The following is a 15,730-nucleotide window of genomic DNA, read 5'->3' as shown; positions in this document are numbered from 1 at the left end:
AGCCCTAGTTAACACTATTTATATAGTGCCAATTGACAATGTCGTCTCAAGGCACTTCACAAAAAATCATTTCAATTCAATCATAAATACATTTAAACTTATCCAAGCTATCAAACAGAACAGTATTCTAAATTAGGCAAGCTCACTCCGCCCCCATGCAGGAGTAGAACAAACCTCCGACAAACACTGTTATATGGTGATGGTCACTGTGTTACCCGAGACATTTGGTGAGGCATCTTTGCATTACCAGTCAACATTAAGGCAAAGAAGAGCAAAATATTTCTAATGAGTCATTATCAGCTCCATTATTTCACCAAGACAGAAAATTGACATTAAAGTCCAAGGTTCTCTTAAAAAATGAATGCATTTCATACGAGCCCGTAAAGGCGGGTTTCATTTTTGTTTGTTACATAACATGGCAATATTAGTTTAAATATGTTTTTAATGCATGAATATTGTCATCACAAACGGAAGAGAATGGATCTCTTCTCTATTGTACTGCAGCCTGTTGCAGAAGTGGGAGGGGCTCACGACAGCTCTCACTACTCACTGTACTATCGGTGTTTCCCCGTTTTGTTACATGGCTTATTGCATGTTAAGTCATGTAAATTTATAATCTTTCATAAAACTCCTTCAGTCAAACAGTGCAGTTGAATTTTCCAATTTGTTTAAAATGGTATGGCTTTTCATCACTCGGGATAGGATTGGAGTATAAAACCATCCCATTCGGACACAGTGCTCTGCCCTATGGTGAGTCGGGAGATAGAATAGTGAGAGTGGCTGCAGTGAGGGTTGATCATAGCATTACTCAGCTTTCCAAATGTGATTTTTCTTTTTTTTTTTGTTTGCAATCTGGACATGGAGTAGAATGGGTCTCTTCTGCTGTGAATGTTGGCGATGGTACGTAGTAGGACAGACAACTGACTGCGGTGTTTGCTGCTTACTCAGGACAGTTGACCACCCCTGCTCTAGAGCATCCCTGCTGTAGTTTTCATAAAAATTGCTGATTCAAAGCTTAACTTTGTGTTTGACTTAAACGCCTTGAAGAGATCTGTTTGACCAAGTGAGTTCCCGTCCTTAACTGCTGCTAGTCCTTACTCAGTACCAGTTCTGTGTGTTTTCACCAAGACAAACTCTGGAAATAGAGTTTGAACCAGTGAAAAGAATCCATTTTGTTCATTGATAGCTTTTGTCAGGAGCCATCAATGAGTTCATTGCAGCAAATCAAACCTGAACGACAAGAATAAAAATGCAAAATTCTGTTTTTGATCAAATCTAAAATAAAAAATAAAATCTATGCTTCAGCAATAAAATCAGATTACTACAATAATAATTAATCATAGTTTAACTAAACTTACAGCTGATCATTTCCCCCACAACCCATAAATACCACGAATGACTAATTTCTTTAACACTGTTGATAGTTTATTATCCTCCTAATAAACCTTGCTTTAAAAGTCGTCTTTGATTTCTGTTTTCTAGCTGCTGGATAACAGTTAAAGTCTGATGACATCATACAGAATCAGTTTTTTTTTCATGTTTTTTTTTTATTAAGTGATAAGTTTGCTAAAAGTCTGTTCTGAACTTTGTATTGCAGACCAGCATTTTGCTGTTTTAATCCTTTTTTGTGTCTTTTAGTCTTTAATATTTGTCAGGGTGTCTTCTAATCACTTAATGGGCCGCTGTGTAGGCCTGACCCCAGTATGAGATTAAGTTGACAGCATGCAGTCTCTCTAATGCTGTCAGCCCACATTAAAGTTATGACACCACATAGTCTTACAAAAACTACACATGAAGATAAACTAAATGAACAATTAGACAAATATTTGTATTCACCTTTTTGTCAGGAGCTCTACACAGGTTTTTATGTGCCATATTTAAAAATATGTATAGAAGCTACAAAGACCTTACCTTGTTACAGTGACGGCCAATGCCCATGAGAAAGTTGTCCGGTTTGATGTCTCTGTGGATGAAGTTCTTTGTGTGTACATACTCAATTCTGCTGATCATCTGGGAGAAAAAAACAAAGGGGGGGGGGAACATGAGTTGCTTATCGTTCAGTTAATACAGAACTACTTGCAGAAATTGTTAGGAAACTACTGGCTCAGAACTTGTCTGATTTATTAAGGAGCTTCTTCACTGGCAAGTCTCAATGTAACCGGTTAATGTGCAGTTCAGTGCAGTGGTGAGTTTTTCCTCATTACTGTGGGGGAGTAGGTTTTGACCCAAATATGATGGAAAAAAAATTCAGATCAGATTTTCTTTTTCTTTTTTTTGCTATGCGTATTTTGGCATACAAGATTTTTTTATGTAAAACTATTTAGATTTAGGTAACGCTGTTAACAGCTCCTGAAATTTTTATTTTTTCAAAATCCAACAAATAATAAAATGCCCATCACAACAAAAAAAATATTAAATATTTTTCGTTTGAGCGTCAGGCGCGTCCGGTTTAGCAAACGTGATTCAGAAAGGAAGGTGGAAAAATTATTTTCTACAAAATGATACGCAGCTCACTTCACTGAACTTAATTGATATAAGAAATCAATGTCGGGAAAAACTTTCATATTCGTGCATCCCTAAATTACTTTTCTGTAGTTTACAAAATTAATTTGTAGCCCAAGTTGAGTTACAGGGAACAGAAATAAAGAAGGTGAAAAATTTTAAGTACTTAGGGTCAACAGTCGAGAACGGAGAGTGTGGAAAAGTAGTGAAGAAACGCGTCCAAACAGGTTGGAGTGGGTGGAGAAAAGTATCAGGTATGATGTGTGATAAAAAGCGTATCAGTGAGAATAAAAAGAAATGTTTACAAGATGGTGGTGAGACCAGCAATGCTGTTTGGTTTAGAGACAGTGGCAATCACGAAAGGCAGGAGGCAGAGCTGGCGTTAGAGTGAAGATGTTGAGGTTCTCTTTGCGAGTGACAAGGGTGGAAAAAAATCAGAAATGAATACATCAGAAGAACAGCTCATGTCAGATGTGTAGGAGATAAAGTCCAAGTAGCCAGATGAGATGATTTGGACATGTACAGAAGAGAGACACTGAATACATCAGTAGAAGTAGGTCTCTACCGAGCAGAAACCGCTAAGCTAAAAACTAATTACGAAGTGAATGCTACCAGTAGAAATTTGCATTAATTTCGCGATCTCACTGTTTTTGCAGCTGCTCCGTTCGCGCCGCTAATCTGTTCCGTTTCTCTTTCACGGTTATTTGCGCAACTTTACTTCGTTTCTCAGGAACAAAATACAGCCCATCGTTATTTATTGAAGATTTTACATTATCAAAAACACAGGAATCTAATGTTTCGCTTCGTTTTGTACGTTTGGAAGCTCATTCCCTCTCACATAATCGGAAAAGCCGGGGAATGGCGGCGCTTTTGACATTTCTCTGACATTCGAAAAACATGGTTTACTAATTTTAGCATAACTCCGGTTATACTTGGTCCATTAACACAATTTAAAAACTGGTGTGTAGTTTATAATGTGCACTTTAAGCTCAAGTTGAAAGTGAGACTGAAGGAGGCGGAGCCTTGCTGCTACGCCGTAACAAACTAGACGTTAAAAAGAGCTATAAGGCTATGGACCCCTATGGTACCCTTAGGGTACCCTAACCCTAACCAATTTCAGTAAATCTAACAGAAGCTGTTAGTGGTGCTGATGTTTTTTAGCAGCAAGAGGGGTCCCCAAGTCAAATTCTGCTCCAGGTCTGATGCTGCCTTGGACCGGCCCTGCATGATGAGCTAAATCCGCTGCACTGTGCGCCACAAATGGGAGATTTAATTTAATGCTGCTAATATGGCTTTAATAGCTCTTCCATTTCAAGTCTGTTGAGTTTTTAAGAGTCACAGGATTGCTCTATGTCAGCTTGGGGCGGAGCCGGCGCCATGCCAATTGGGAGGCTGAGTCTATCAAATACTTGGATGTTTCACTACTTAGGGCCTTCTCAAGATTGTTTGATATAAATTACAGCCCACAAAATTTGAAAATAGTCAGACTTAAAATAGGAACAACATTCCATCTATGTATAAGCTCCTGGTTAGAATCCATCAAGATGAATAGCATTCCAAAAATCCATCCATCCATCCATTTTCTTTACACCCTTGTCCCTTAGTGGGGTCGGGAGGGTTGCTGGTGCCTCTCCAGCTAATGTTCCGGGCGAGAGGCGGGGTCACCCTGGACAGGTCACTCTGTACATGTCGCCAGTCTGTCGCAGGGCAACACAGAGACAGACAGGACAAACAACCATGCACACACACACACACCTAAGCCGCTTTTGCACTGCACAGAACGGTAAGGAATGGTTCCAGCCCTGTTGTGTACGCATTACCATCAAAGCGGTACTGGACGTTTTTTTTTTTTTTTGCAACTAAACAATGGTTTCGATGTAGCGGCCGGCTGTACTCGTTCATCAGCGAGTAAGCGGAGGAAAAAAAATACCTCATCATTAGACCAGGTGATTACACTATATTGAGACGAGTCCATTGCCAATTAAAACTAATAATAAACATATTGAAAAGAGCACTCTTTACAAAATACAGTTTAGTAAGAGCCAGCTGTCAACGGAAAATCAACGTCTGACTCTATAACCAGCGGCCAATCAGCTGCTGGTTCTAAGCAGAACCGCTTGGCCGGCTCGATTGGAACCACAGCTCTTGTGGTTCCATGGGGCCGGGTGGAACCAGTCGCAAGTTGTAATGCGAACATGCTCGGAACCGTTCCGTACAGTTCGAAAACGCCTCTAGGGGCAATTTAGAGAGGCCAATTAACCTGAGAGTCATGTTTTTTGGACTGTGGGAGGAAACCAGAGTACCCGGAGAAAACCCAAGCATGCACAGGGAGAACATGCAAACTCCATGCAGAAAGACCGGGGCCGGGAATCGAACCCAGAACCTTCTTGCTGCAAGACAACAGCTCTACCAACTGCGGCACTGTGCAGCCCCATTCCAAAAATGCCGTACTTATTTTAGTGTTTACCAGTCAGAACACTACTCTCTAATCTGTCTTAGAATGGGACAGATTAATAGCAAAGTATTTGTGGCAGGGTAAAAAGGCCAGAATTAAAGATGGGACGCTGCAATGAAGAAAAGGGTGGAATGGGCTGAGACCTTTAGTCCGCCTTTGTTCACCATCATACATTGCTGTATGAAAGGCACAATGATAAAAGGAATCCCAATAACAGCTCTACTTAATTATTATAATTATGGGAAGAACAGCAGATTCCAGGAGACTAACATGTAGCTTTCTCTGGGCCACTGTGGCTGTGTGGGTAGAGTAGTCGTCTTGCGATCGGAAGGATTCCAGCTTCCTCCTGCCATGTGTCCTTGTGCCCTTGTGCAAGGCACTTAACCCCAAATTGCCTACTGATCTGCGTATCAGTATATAAATGTGTGCGCATTTGTGAGTGTGAATGTGACTCTAATGTAAAGCGCTTTGAGTGGTCAAAATGATTGGAAAAGCGCTAGATAAGTTCAGTCCATTTACCATTCTCAAGTCCTGACAGGAATTGGTTAAAATTTGCAGAATAGAAGACATCTAAAAATAATGAGGTGATGTGCCTATGTTTTGGATTTTGCACCAAATAGAATTGATAAAATTAAGACATGGATCTCAAAAGGAATAACTATTCATTATTCATTTGTCCACAAAGAGCCATTTCAGAGATTTGAAACCTTACAGAAGTTACATTACATGGACAGGAAGCAGATGATTGTTTTAGGTAAATGGAGGGGAGACATTATTTTAATAGACATTTTAAAAAGGTGATGGAAAAAGGTGATTCAAGTTTCAAGGAGGTATTTCTATCACAAAGTCCAGATCAGACAGCAAAATTATTTCTAAATTATATAATGGTGGGAATTCAGATGGAACAACATTGCACAATATTTTGTTCCACTCATTCAGAAACGTTAACAAGGCAACAGGGATGTAAACATTCCATTCAAATGTGAAACTTTACATTTGGCCAATTTACTGTTTGACACATGGACCAACAAAGACAAAAACTGCTGGCTACACTATTGGCAGCCAGTAAGAAATCCGTCACGAGGAAGTGGTTAAAACCAGAACTTTCCACTACTGATCAGTGGATTGAAATTGTCAACCAGATTTATGTTATGGAAAAGATTTCTTTTTCGCCCCCAAGATGAAAAAGAGATGTTTTTTTGTAGGACGTGGACCAATTGGTCCATGTGAAACCAATTAGATCTGACTTTGACTATACTTGTGAATTATGTGATCCTGCCCTTTTTTGTTTTTGCAGTTTTTATTGTTTGAGGTGGTGCACTCCCAGTTTTTGTTCAATTCTGTTGATTTTGTTATCGTATTGTTCACAACTTATATCAGTAACGGTCCGTAAAAGAAAATACTAGAAAGGCTGTCTGGACAAAATCACTTGGACTTTCAGCTTCATATACTCAAGCTGAAAGTCCATCCATAAAAGTCCACCCATCCGTACCTTAAATGAGTAAAGTTGTAATTAATGAATGTGATGGAAATCTGTCTAAATAAAAACATTTGAGAAAAATAAAAGCAGCAGGCTCACAGACACTTCTAAAATAATTTCTGTACTAGTTTTAGTTTACATTTATATTCAATCAATTTAATATCTGAACTTTCACTTTTCCCAGTTATTTATAGCCTTTGTCTCAATATGAGCGACAGGATTTGATACCTTCTTCACATACAAACACATACGCCAGCTACGTACCAGTATGGTGCATTCCACCACCCATTTGTTGCAACTGGTATGGCAGGAAATTTATTTTCGGTTCATATGTAAAGCTACACTTGCAGTAAGCATGCATTATATCCATCTATATCTGCATGAGTATCCGCTCCACCTACACAAATAGTCATGGCCAAAAGTTTTGAGAATGACAAATATTATATTTTCACATGATCTGCTGCCCTCTGGTTTTCATGTGTGCATGTCAGATGTTTTCATCACATACAGAAATGCAATTGCAAACATATTATGACTAATAAAAGCTTTTATTGACAGTTAGAATGAGTTAATGCAGCAAGTCAATATTTGCAGTGTTGACCCCTCTTCTTCAGGACCTCTGCAATTCTCCCTGGCATGCTGTCAATCAACTTCTGGACCAAATCCTGACTGATACCAGTCCATTCTTGCACAATCAATGCTTGCATTTTGTCAGAATTCCTAGGTTTTTGTTTGTCCACCCGTCTCTTGATGATTGACCACAAGTTTTCAATGGGATTAAGATCTGGGGAGTTTCCAGGCCATGGACCCAAAATCTCTGTTTTGTTCCCTGAGCCAGTTAGTTATCACCTTTGCTTTATGGCCAGGTGCTCCATCATGCTGGAAAAGGCTTTGTTCATCACCAAACTGCTCTGGGACGGTTGGGAGAAGTTGCTCTCTCTCTGAGGACATTCTGGTACCATTCTTTATTCATGGCTGCGTTTTTAGGCCAGACCGTGAGAGAGCCGACTCCCTGGGCTGAGAAGCAACATGAATGGTTTCAGGATGTTTTACAGCTGGCATGAGACCAGACTGGTGGTAGCGCTCACCTCGTCTTCTCCCAACAAGCTGTTTTTTAGATGTCCCAAACAATCGGAAAGAGGATCCATCAGAGAAAATGACTTTACCCCAGTCCTCAGCAGTCCACTCCCTGTACCTTTTGCAGAGTATCAGTCTGTCCCTGATGTTTTTCCTGGAGAGAAGTGGCTTCTTTGCTGCCCTCCTTGAGACCAGGCCTTGCTCCAAGAGTCTCCGCCTCACAGTGCGTGTAGATGCACTCACACCTGCCTGCTGCCATTCCTGAGCAAGCTCTGCACTGCTGGTAGCCTGATCCCGCAACTGAAACACTTTTAAGAGACGGTCCTGGCGCTTGCTGGTCTTTGTTGGGCGCCTTGGAGCCTTTTGGGCAACAATGGAGCCTCTCTCCTTGAAGTTCTTGATGATGTGATAGATTGTTGACTGAGGTGAATCTTTCTAGCTGCTCTTCCCTGTTAGGCCATTTTTGTGCAGTGCAATGATGATGTTTCTTTAGAGATAACCATGGTTCACAGAAGAGAAACAATGATGCCAAGCACCAGCCTCTTTTTAAAGTGTCCAGTGGTGTCATTCTTACTTAATCATGACAGATTGATCTCCAGCCGTCCTCATCAACACCCACACATGTGTTAATGGAGCAATCACTGAAACCATGTCAGCTGGTCCTTTTAAGGCTGCAATGAAGTTGAAATGTGTTTTGGGGGATAAAGTTCATTTGCAAAGTCAATATTTGCCTAGAAATTAATTGCCGTTAAGCTGATCACTCTTTATAACATTCTGGAGTTTATTAAAATTGCCATTATAAAAACTGAAGCAGTAGACTTTGTAAATATTAACATTTGAATCATTCTCAAAACTTTTGGCCATGACTGTACACTCGCCATGTGGAAGTGATGCAGTTACAGGAAATAGAGCCGCTCCCTCTCCATTCAATTTTTACGAAGCTTACACAGTGAGGCGACAGTTATCCAGCCAAGCGACTGATGAAATTACGAGCTCGTACACATGGACATGGACATGCACATGCGTGCATGCAGGCTAGCAAATTTATTAAAATTGACATTTTAATAATTTAAATTTCAATTTTATTCAGTTTCAATAAAATGTATTGAAATTTCTCAAATGTACTTATAATTTATTTACACGGTTTATAAAAACTAAACAGCCTACAGTATTACTGTATTGTTCTTGCATCTAAAATAGGATTTCCCCTAGAAAACTTGGTAAGCCCGGTGGTCGGGGTGCCGAGGGGGTCTACCAGCGGTCCGTGGCGTTTTTGTCTTAAAAGATGTTAAGTTGACAGGAAACGTTAACATATTACTAGGTAATTGTAAGTTATGGGAAGACGACGCCAGTGAAATACTATTTAAGACTATAGAGTCTTAAAAAAATAAATGCAATTAAAATTAAAGCTGCAAGCAGCATTGGAGGCCCTCGCAGGTCGCTGCTCCAGCCTTATGGCGCCCGCGGGAGGTCCAGCAACGCTACCCGCTCTCGCGCAGTTCCCACACCTGTCCACTCGGCGATACACAATGTGTTTAGCAATGCTCCTTGACAATGCACAAAAAAATCTGCTGCAGATCAGTTGAAATCTTAAAGGGATATAGCTGTTAGAATAAACTAGGAGGCACAGTGAAATTAATTTACAATTTAATGCTATTGAGCTCTTTAGAGGTTAACAAAGATCAATCATAAGTTTTGTGAAAATCAGATGATGCATTTATGATTTAAAGACAACTGTGTGCAAATGGCAAGAAATTAGAATTCACCATTTAGCCACGCCCACATCATCACGCTTTGAGGGAATTTTTCTGCCATAATTCGAGAGCACACATTTTCAGTCTGAAAGCAGAATTTTATGTCTCTTGTTCTCAAAACTTTTATTTGTGCAAACACACCCAGTATGACATTTGCATTCTATTGGTTGAGAGGTAGCCAAGCGACTGTATTTTTTTGTTCCAAGTGCAAGCAGAAAATGATTGCGTTTGGATTTCGAGCAGAGAAGTTTGCAAGCGGAGATTTGATCCAAGCAGAGACAAGTTTTGAGCGTGAGGAGAAAGGTTTGAAAAAGGACAAATAATATTTGAAAGAGAGCAAAAGTTTTGAATGCAAACATTACAGATTTTGAGAAGATGGACTCAAAGCCCTGCTTTCAAACTGAAAATGTGTGCTCTCGAATAATGGCAGAATTCCCGCCAGTGTTGAGAGGAGGATTTACCATCATGTTGTTGCAGGGCAAAGGTGATGTCACCAGTTGACCATATGAATGAGAGGAGCTCTGGTCTGTGATATAAAGAAATTTTAATGCAGCTGGAAGCTTATGTGGGAAAGTTATTCCACCTTGATGTTTCATAGAGAATGGCAGATTTGAGGTTTAGCCAAGCCCACACACTTTGATGTATGAGAAAGATTTTGATCATTTTTGACCTTCAATGCCTCAAGACTGTGCTGTCTGATTTTGAAGCCTGGATCTCAAAAGCTGCAGGATGCATTTGTTCAGATACAACATGCCTAACAGAGACAAAATGGAAGCTTTGATAAAAATTGCCGGCTAACTTTCTCTTGGGTGTAGGCCATGTCTCCCAGAGACTCTCTTTTTTACATCCTGTCAAGATGTACATGTATACCAAATTTCTAGGAGGCGCTGTGAAAGAATTAGGCCACACCTACCAAATATTCGACTGCATTCCTCTCGGGGGTTTGACAAGGATTGATCATAGTGAGTTTGGTGCAGCTCGGCTGAAATATGTGGAATTTGTGACCTGTGACTTCACCGCGCTGCCAGATCCACGCCCTCCATCGAAACCTCTTCGCACTTTAGAGCAAGTGAAACCAACTAGTTTCTGTCTTCTGACACAAGATCATCTTGATAAGCTCAAGGGGGTCAGAGCATCCAACCAGGATCACTCATGCCAAGTCTGGTGCCAATAGACCTTTTCATGTGAAAGTTATAGCTTTTCGTTTGCTTTGGCGAGTACGGCAAGTTTGCTGCTTGGCCACGCCTTCTAAGAATATACGAATATTCAGTTTTTTTGTAACATTAAATGCCCCACACCTTAACTGCATCCTGACCAAAAATGAAGTTGATAGCTCGAAATCACTAGGAGGAGTTTATTAAAGTTTGAGGTGTGTAAAATTGAAAAATGGCCACAATATGACAAAAAATGGCCACCTCCCTGTACATTTTTGGGGTTCCTCCACAAGACTCTTTCTTGATTTGGAGTGCATCTACCAAATTTCAGATCTGTATCACCCACAGATTGTCTAAACTCATGCTAGAGGGTGCTGTAGAGCAGTTTGGAAACACCCACTTGTGATTCCACTAGAATCCAAAAAGTTTAGTTGGGGACAATTTTGGGTGAAATTCACTGCTTGGGCCTAATAAATATCAATTATTTGCACTTCTGTTTAATCCAAATTAAATCAGCAGCTCCAGAAGTCCCCCAAGGACTACAAGGCTGCCCCATAAATGCTAATATTTTAACACAGACGTATAAATGTAATATTTGTTTACTGAGAAGATCAATTATACCAAGTTTGATTTAATGGTTTCAGCCTACATAAATTAAAATATTTTAAATTGTTTAACATTTAAATTTAAGATTTTTAGGAGCTGACAAGTTGACTATGTAAAAGTTCAAAGAACAATCTAGATTAGCGGTTCTCAACGTGGGCGGTACCGCCCCCCAGGGGGCGTTCATAAGACGGCATGGGGCGCTGGCGGACATTTTTACAAAAGGGGGGCGCTGAGATTCCTCTGGGGCCGTTTGGTCGAAGGTAAACTTTACACCTTAAATCCACAACAACATCAGTTTAGACTTTGAGCAACTTGGTAAAACTGTATTGTGTAACATTAAATCATGCTTGGCTGCAACGATATAGATGGCAGCTCTTCTATTCAGTGTTTGTAGCTTATTAGCGCAGCTCTGCTCCTGCTAGTAGCTTCACCGGCGCATCAGTTCAACGTTACACCGACTGATGACGTTGCTGAGATTCACTTTGTCTGGTATTTTTGCCAGTTCTGTGATCATGTTAAGCAGCAACTTATATTAAAAAGTGTTTTATTTCTGTTTGAAAGCTGCACGCTTCCATGGAAGAACAGAAAATCTCTCTTGTAAACATGTGATTACTAAAATCACAATACCCTCACTTTGATTCCCTCTGAAAAAATTAACCTATTTAAATAAAGAAATCCCTCCATGGGTGATACCTCGATAGAGAGCGTTCATTTTATAGCGTTAACACGGTGCTGTAAGTGGTCCGGTATGAAACGAGGTGATAGAACAATGGTACCACAAATTTAAATAATCAGAATACCGAAATTGTTTCCGTTGTTTTAAAAGGTTTATGTCAGTCTGCCTTTTCCCCATCGATACGCTTCCCGACCGCCCTGCACCTTAGGGGGTTAAAAAAAGACGCAAAACTCTGAAACAGGAGAAGCGGAACATAAAACGGAGCAACGAAATAGATGTGAATTATGGCATAAAAACAGAGAATCCGACGCTAAACAGTGAAAAATCAACACATGATGTGAAACATGACGATTAGGCGGCGCAGCAGGTGATGAATGAAGATTACTGATGGTTAATAAATGATAAAATAAATCTAGCAACAGGAAGAAACTAAAGTGAACATAGCAATAAACCAAGAGAGGATAATACTAATCAAATGAAACTAAATGGAAATGAATGAAGAACAAAATGCAAGAATAAATTAAGAAACTAAAGTAAATACAGAGGAATAAGCTGGTATGGCAAGACCTTTAGAGCAATAATTAATACAGAGACTGTATGGCAAGAATAAACAGACACTATTTCCAGATAAAAGGTCAAATAATATTGTTGAAGTGTCATGGGTTTGTTGAGACCACATCTAGTACTGAGGATAAATATATCTTACAGACCATAACAGTAAAGAACTGATCACTTATTTATGTTTTAATTAGATTTGATATATTTATTTCTTCAATATTATTTTTCATGTCAGTGTTAATGTCATGAGGCTGATGACTCCATGACACTTTCAATTTGACTCATTAGGATTTGATTAAGAACCAGATTTGTTCTTTGTCATTTCTGTCCAGTAAAACTATTAATCTATAATCAATAGACAGATCTATATAAAGATATAATCCATGTTTCTGTCTCATATTTGTATGGCATTAAAAGGACCTGGAACTTTAGTTTTTCCACTGAAAGCTCTGGTTTGAACAATAAATGCCATGTGGGTGAAGTTTTATGGATGATACTCTGATGTCCCATTCTCCTGAAGGCAGCACAGAGCTGCACCACCAGAAACTGACAGAAACACTGAAGAGAAGAAGAGTTATGATTAATGTAGTTACAGTTCTATCCATGTTTTAATGCTGCAGCTCAGTCGTTTTGCAAATAGTTCAAAGTCTAAACTGGCATGTTGAACATCTTTTATCTGGTCATTTTGTGGAATATTTAACAACCAGAAAATGGCAAAAAATAATATTTTTTCCACTCTGATTGGCTGCTGTTAGACCTACAGATTTTAACTTGAATGTTCATTGCATTTTTCATAGACGCCTGTGGAAATAATTTCTATTCCCGTGACTTTTTTGTTCTCTGGGAAATTATTTTTGATGATAAATACAGAAACAAGCATAAAAATCAAAACATCTACAATAGTGATAGTAATATTAGTGATAAAATAATAGTCAGTGCAAAGTAGCCTGCAAACTCTTTGGTGGGGGGGTGAGGGACCTGGATGAAGGCTGTGGGGGCGCTGGGCCAAAAAAGGTTGAGAAACACTGATCTAGATAGTAAGATTGTTTAGTAACCACAGTGACAATCTGATGCTGTGAGTTTAATTTTTGAGTTTGAGCTCTGTTTGTTCCCAAATATATCTCAGTAAATTACAATTATCACCGATTGCTTTTTAGGTTGGCCAATTAATTTACTCTCCTCCCAGAATTGACTAAAATTGTGTTGAAATGCTGTTAGTATTGCTGATATTTGAGGGGCTCCCAAGTCAAATTCTGCTCAATGACTCAAACAATCTTGGACATGCCCTGCCTGATGAGTTAAATACGCTAAACTGCGCCTCTCTGCTGGATATAGAGGGACAAACACGAGACTTAATTTGTGTGGCTTTAGTAGCGTTTCCATTTTGTGTCTGTTGAGCTTTTAATAAGTTAATAAGTTTTTAATAAGGGCTACAGAGAGTGTTTTGGATACCCAAAACAAGCTTTATGGGTTAGGGTTAATTAGTGCAATTTTACTTACTTGGTCTGCCAGCATGAGGACAGTTTTCATGGTAAATCGTCGAGAGCAGAAGTTAAATAGGTCCTCCAAACTGGGTCCAAGCAAGTCCATGACTAGGACGTTGTAGTCTTTCTCCTGGCCATACCACCTGATGACACAAAAAAAATATTTTGCAATGTGCATGTGACAGTTAATTGAGTTCATGCTGTTTTTGATCTGAAAAATCTTACTTGTAGCTGCATAATGACTTAAGCACATGACCACCACATTAACTTCACACAAGTTTAATGTAACATTAAACTGACAGCAGCACTGATCTCCCACTCTCATGTAAACACACACATATACAAACACATCTATACACAGCCCTGGAAACATTTAAGAGACTACTGAACATCATTGAAAACCTCAAGGTTATTCCATCTAATATTGATTTCTGAACTCTTCCCGAGTTAAAACATTAGTATTGTTTCTAAATGGATAAAAACTTGTTTTCTTTGCATTATTTGGGGTCTGAAAGCACTGCATCTTTTTCGTTATTTTGACCAGTTCTCATTTTCTGTAATTAAATACTAAATTTTTGCTTGGAATTTTGGAGACATGATGTCAGTAGTACATAGAATAAAAGAGAAATGTTCATTTTACCCAAACGTATACAAAAAGTAAAGACAAATTGATTATTTTGAGTGGTCTCTTATTTTTTTCCAGAGCTGTATAAACACATAGATATTAGAGGTGTTCCAATCGATCGGCCACTGATCATAATCTGCCGATTTCCGTGAATATGTGTATGATTGTCTGGTGTTGAGAAATCACCAAAACCCATCATCTGTATCTCACTTAGAAGCCTGTGTGTGCAGCTTATCTCCTCTTTCCTTCACACTGCAAGCACGCAGCAACAAATCCTAAGTGATGTGGTGAGAAACTTCAACGCTCAGAGTGAATGGGGAAGTTTGCGTGTTGCAACGCAGAAATACCTCGGGGGGTGAAGCACGTCAAAACACAACGAAGCTAATATGACATTTAAAAAAACAACACCTGACGAAGTTTGGCTAAATCGACGTTCACTGCAGAAAACAAAAAGACATACGGAGCGGCCAGGCAGCAGGTGAAGCAGAGCACACCTTCCAACACTCACCCGGAAGAGCATGATGGTCAGAAAGCAAATAACTTGAAAAATAACTCAAGTCTTCGGGTTAGTGGTGTCAGACACCGGCTCTGCTTTTGCTGCTAGATCGCCGCTATGTGCTACTGGCAGTAATATTTCATAGACGTAGCACCGTTTCTGCTCCACCCGGCAGTGAACTCTACCACCAAGCATCCCCAACACACACACACACACATATATTATATATATATATATATATATATATATATATATATATATATAGAAACCGTGTACAGTGCGCCTGTGTGACAGCGTCAGCAAAATTTTGCTCAAAATATACGGAGTAGAGATGACGTGCGTGTCGCTCTGAAGACACAATTTTAACGATCCGGTAAAAAAAAAAAAAATCTGGTTTGACCAGCTTCTCTGAGGAACTCTGTGTCTTCAGAAAGCTCCGCCGCCATTTTCTAACAGACATGTTGGGAAGTAACAACAAAAGAGGAGCGGCCATTTCCAACCACATAGCTTTTCCCTGCCTTGGATCCAAATGCGGCCTAAAGAGGCTTCACAGTGAAATAAGGTTGTTTGGTTGAAAATATATCTTCACAAGAATTGAATCATAATTAGCGAGCCCCATCTCAACGAGACCTTCGCTAAATCACTGTTGGTTCTCTGCGTCTTGGATGGCAAAACAAACGGAACCGCATAAATACGATGACACCAACTGGACCAAGGGGAGAAAAGATTTTCTTACCTGATGTGTGGAATCCCGACTCCACCTTGAAGGATCTTGTACAGCTTGCTTTCGTATAGGAGTTGTGGATGTCTGGCTTTTTGGGATTCTAGTTTTACAGCTACCTCCTACAAATCACACACAACAT

General features: G+C 39.7%; 1 protein-coding gene across 5 annotated transcripts in view; it reads right to left on the bottom strand.

Annotated features, from left to right (window-relative positions):
- Positions 1 to 15,730, bottom strand: part of csnk1a1 (casein kinase 1, alpha 1) — a 70,345-nt gene that overhangs the window by 53,687 nt on the left and 928 nt on the right. For all 5 annotated transcript variants that reach the window (XM_008402774.2, XM_008402768.2, XM_008402771.2 and 2 more), the window contains exons 2-4: positions 15,604 to 15,710; positions 13,763 to 13,889; positions 1,912 to 2,010 (exon numbers count right to left, since the gene is read on the bottom strand). In XM_008402774.2, the coding sequence (XP_008400996.1) occupies positions 1,912 to 2,010; positions 13,763 to 13,852 (189 nt within the window). In that variant the 5' untranslated portion in view covers positions 13,853 to 13,889; positions 15,604 to 15,710. The remainder of the gene's footprint in view (positions 1 to 1,911; positions 2,011 to 13,762; positions 13,890 to 15,603; positions 15,711 to 15,730) is intronic.

The sequence above is a fragment of the Poecilia reticulata genome, chromosome 10 (genome assembly GCF_904066995.2).
Source record: "Poecilia reticulata chromosome 10, P_reticulata-male-v2, whole genome shotgun sequence".
NCBI classification, from domain to species: domain Eukaryota; kingdom Metazoa; phylum Chordata; class Actinopteri; order Cyprinodontiformes; family Poeciliidae; genus Poecilia; species Poecilia reticulata.
This window is presented reverse-complemented; position numbering and strand designations above follow the sequence as displayed.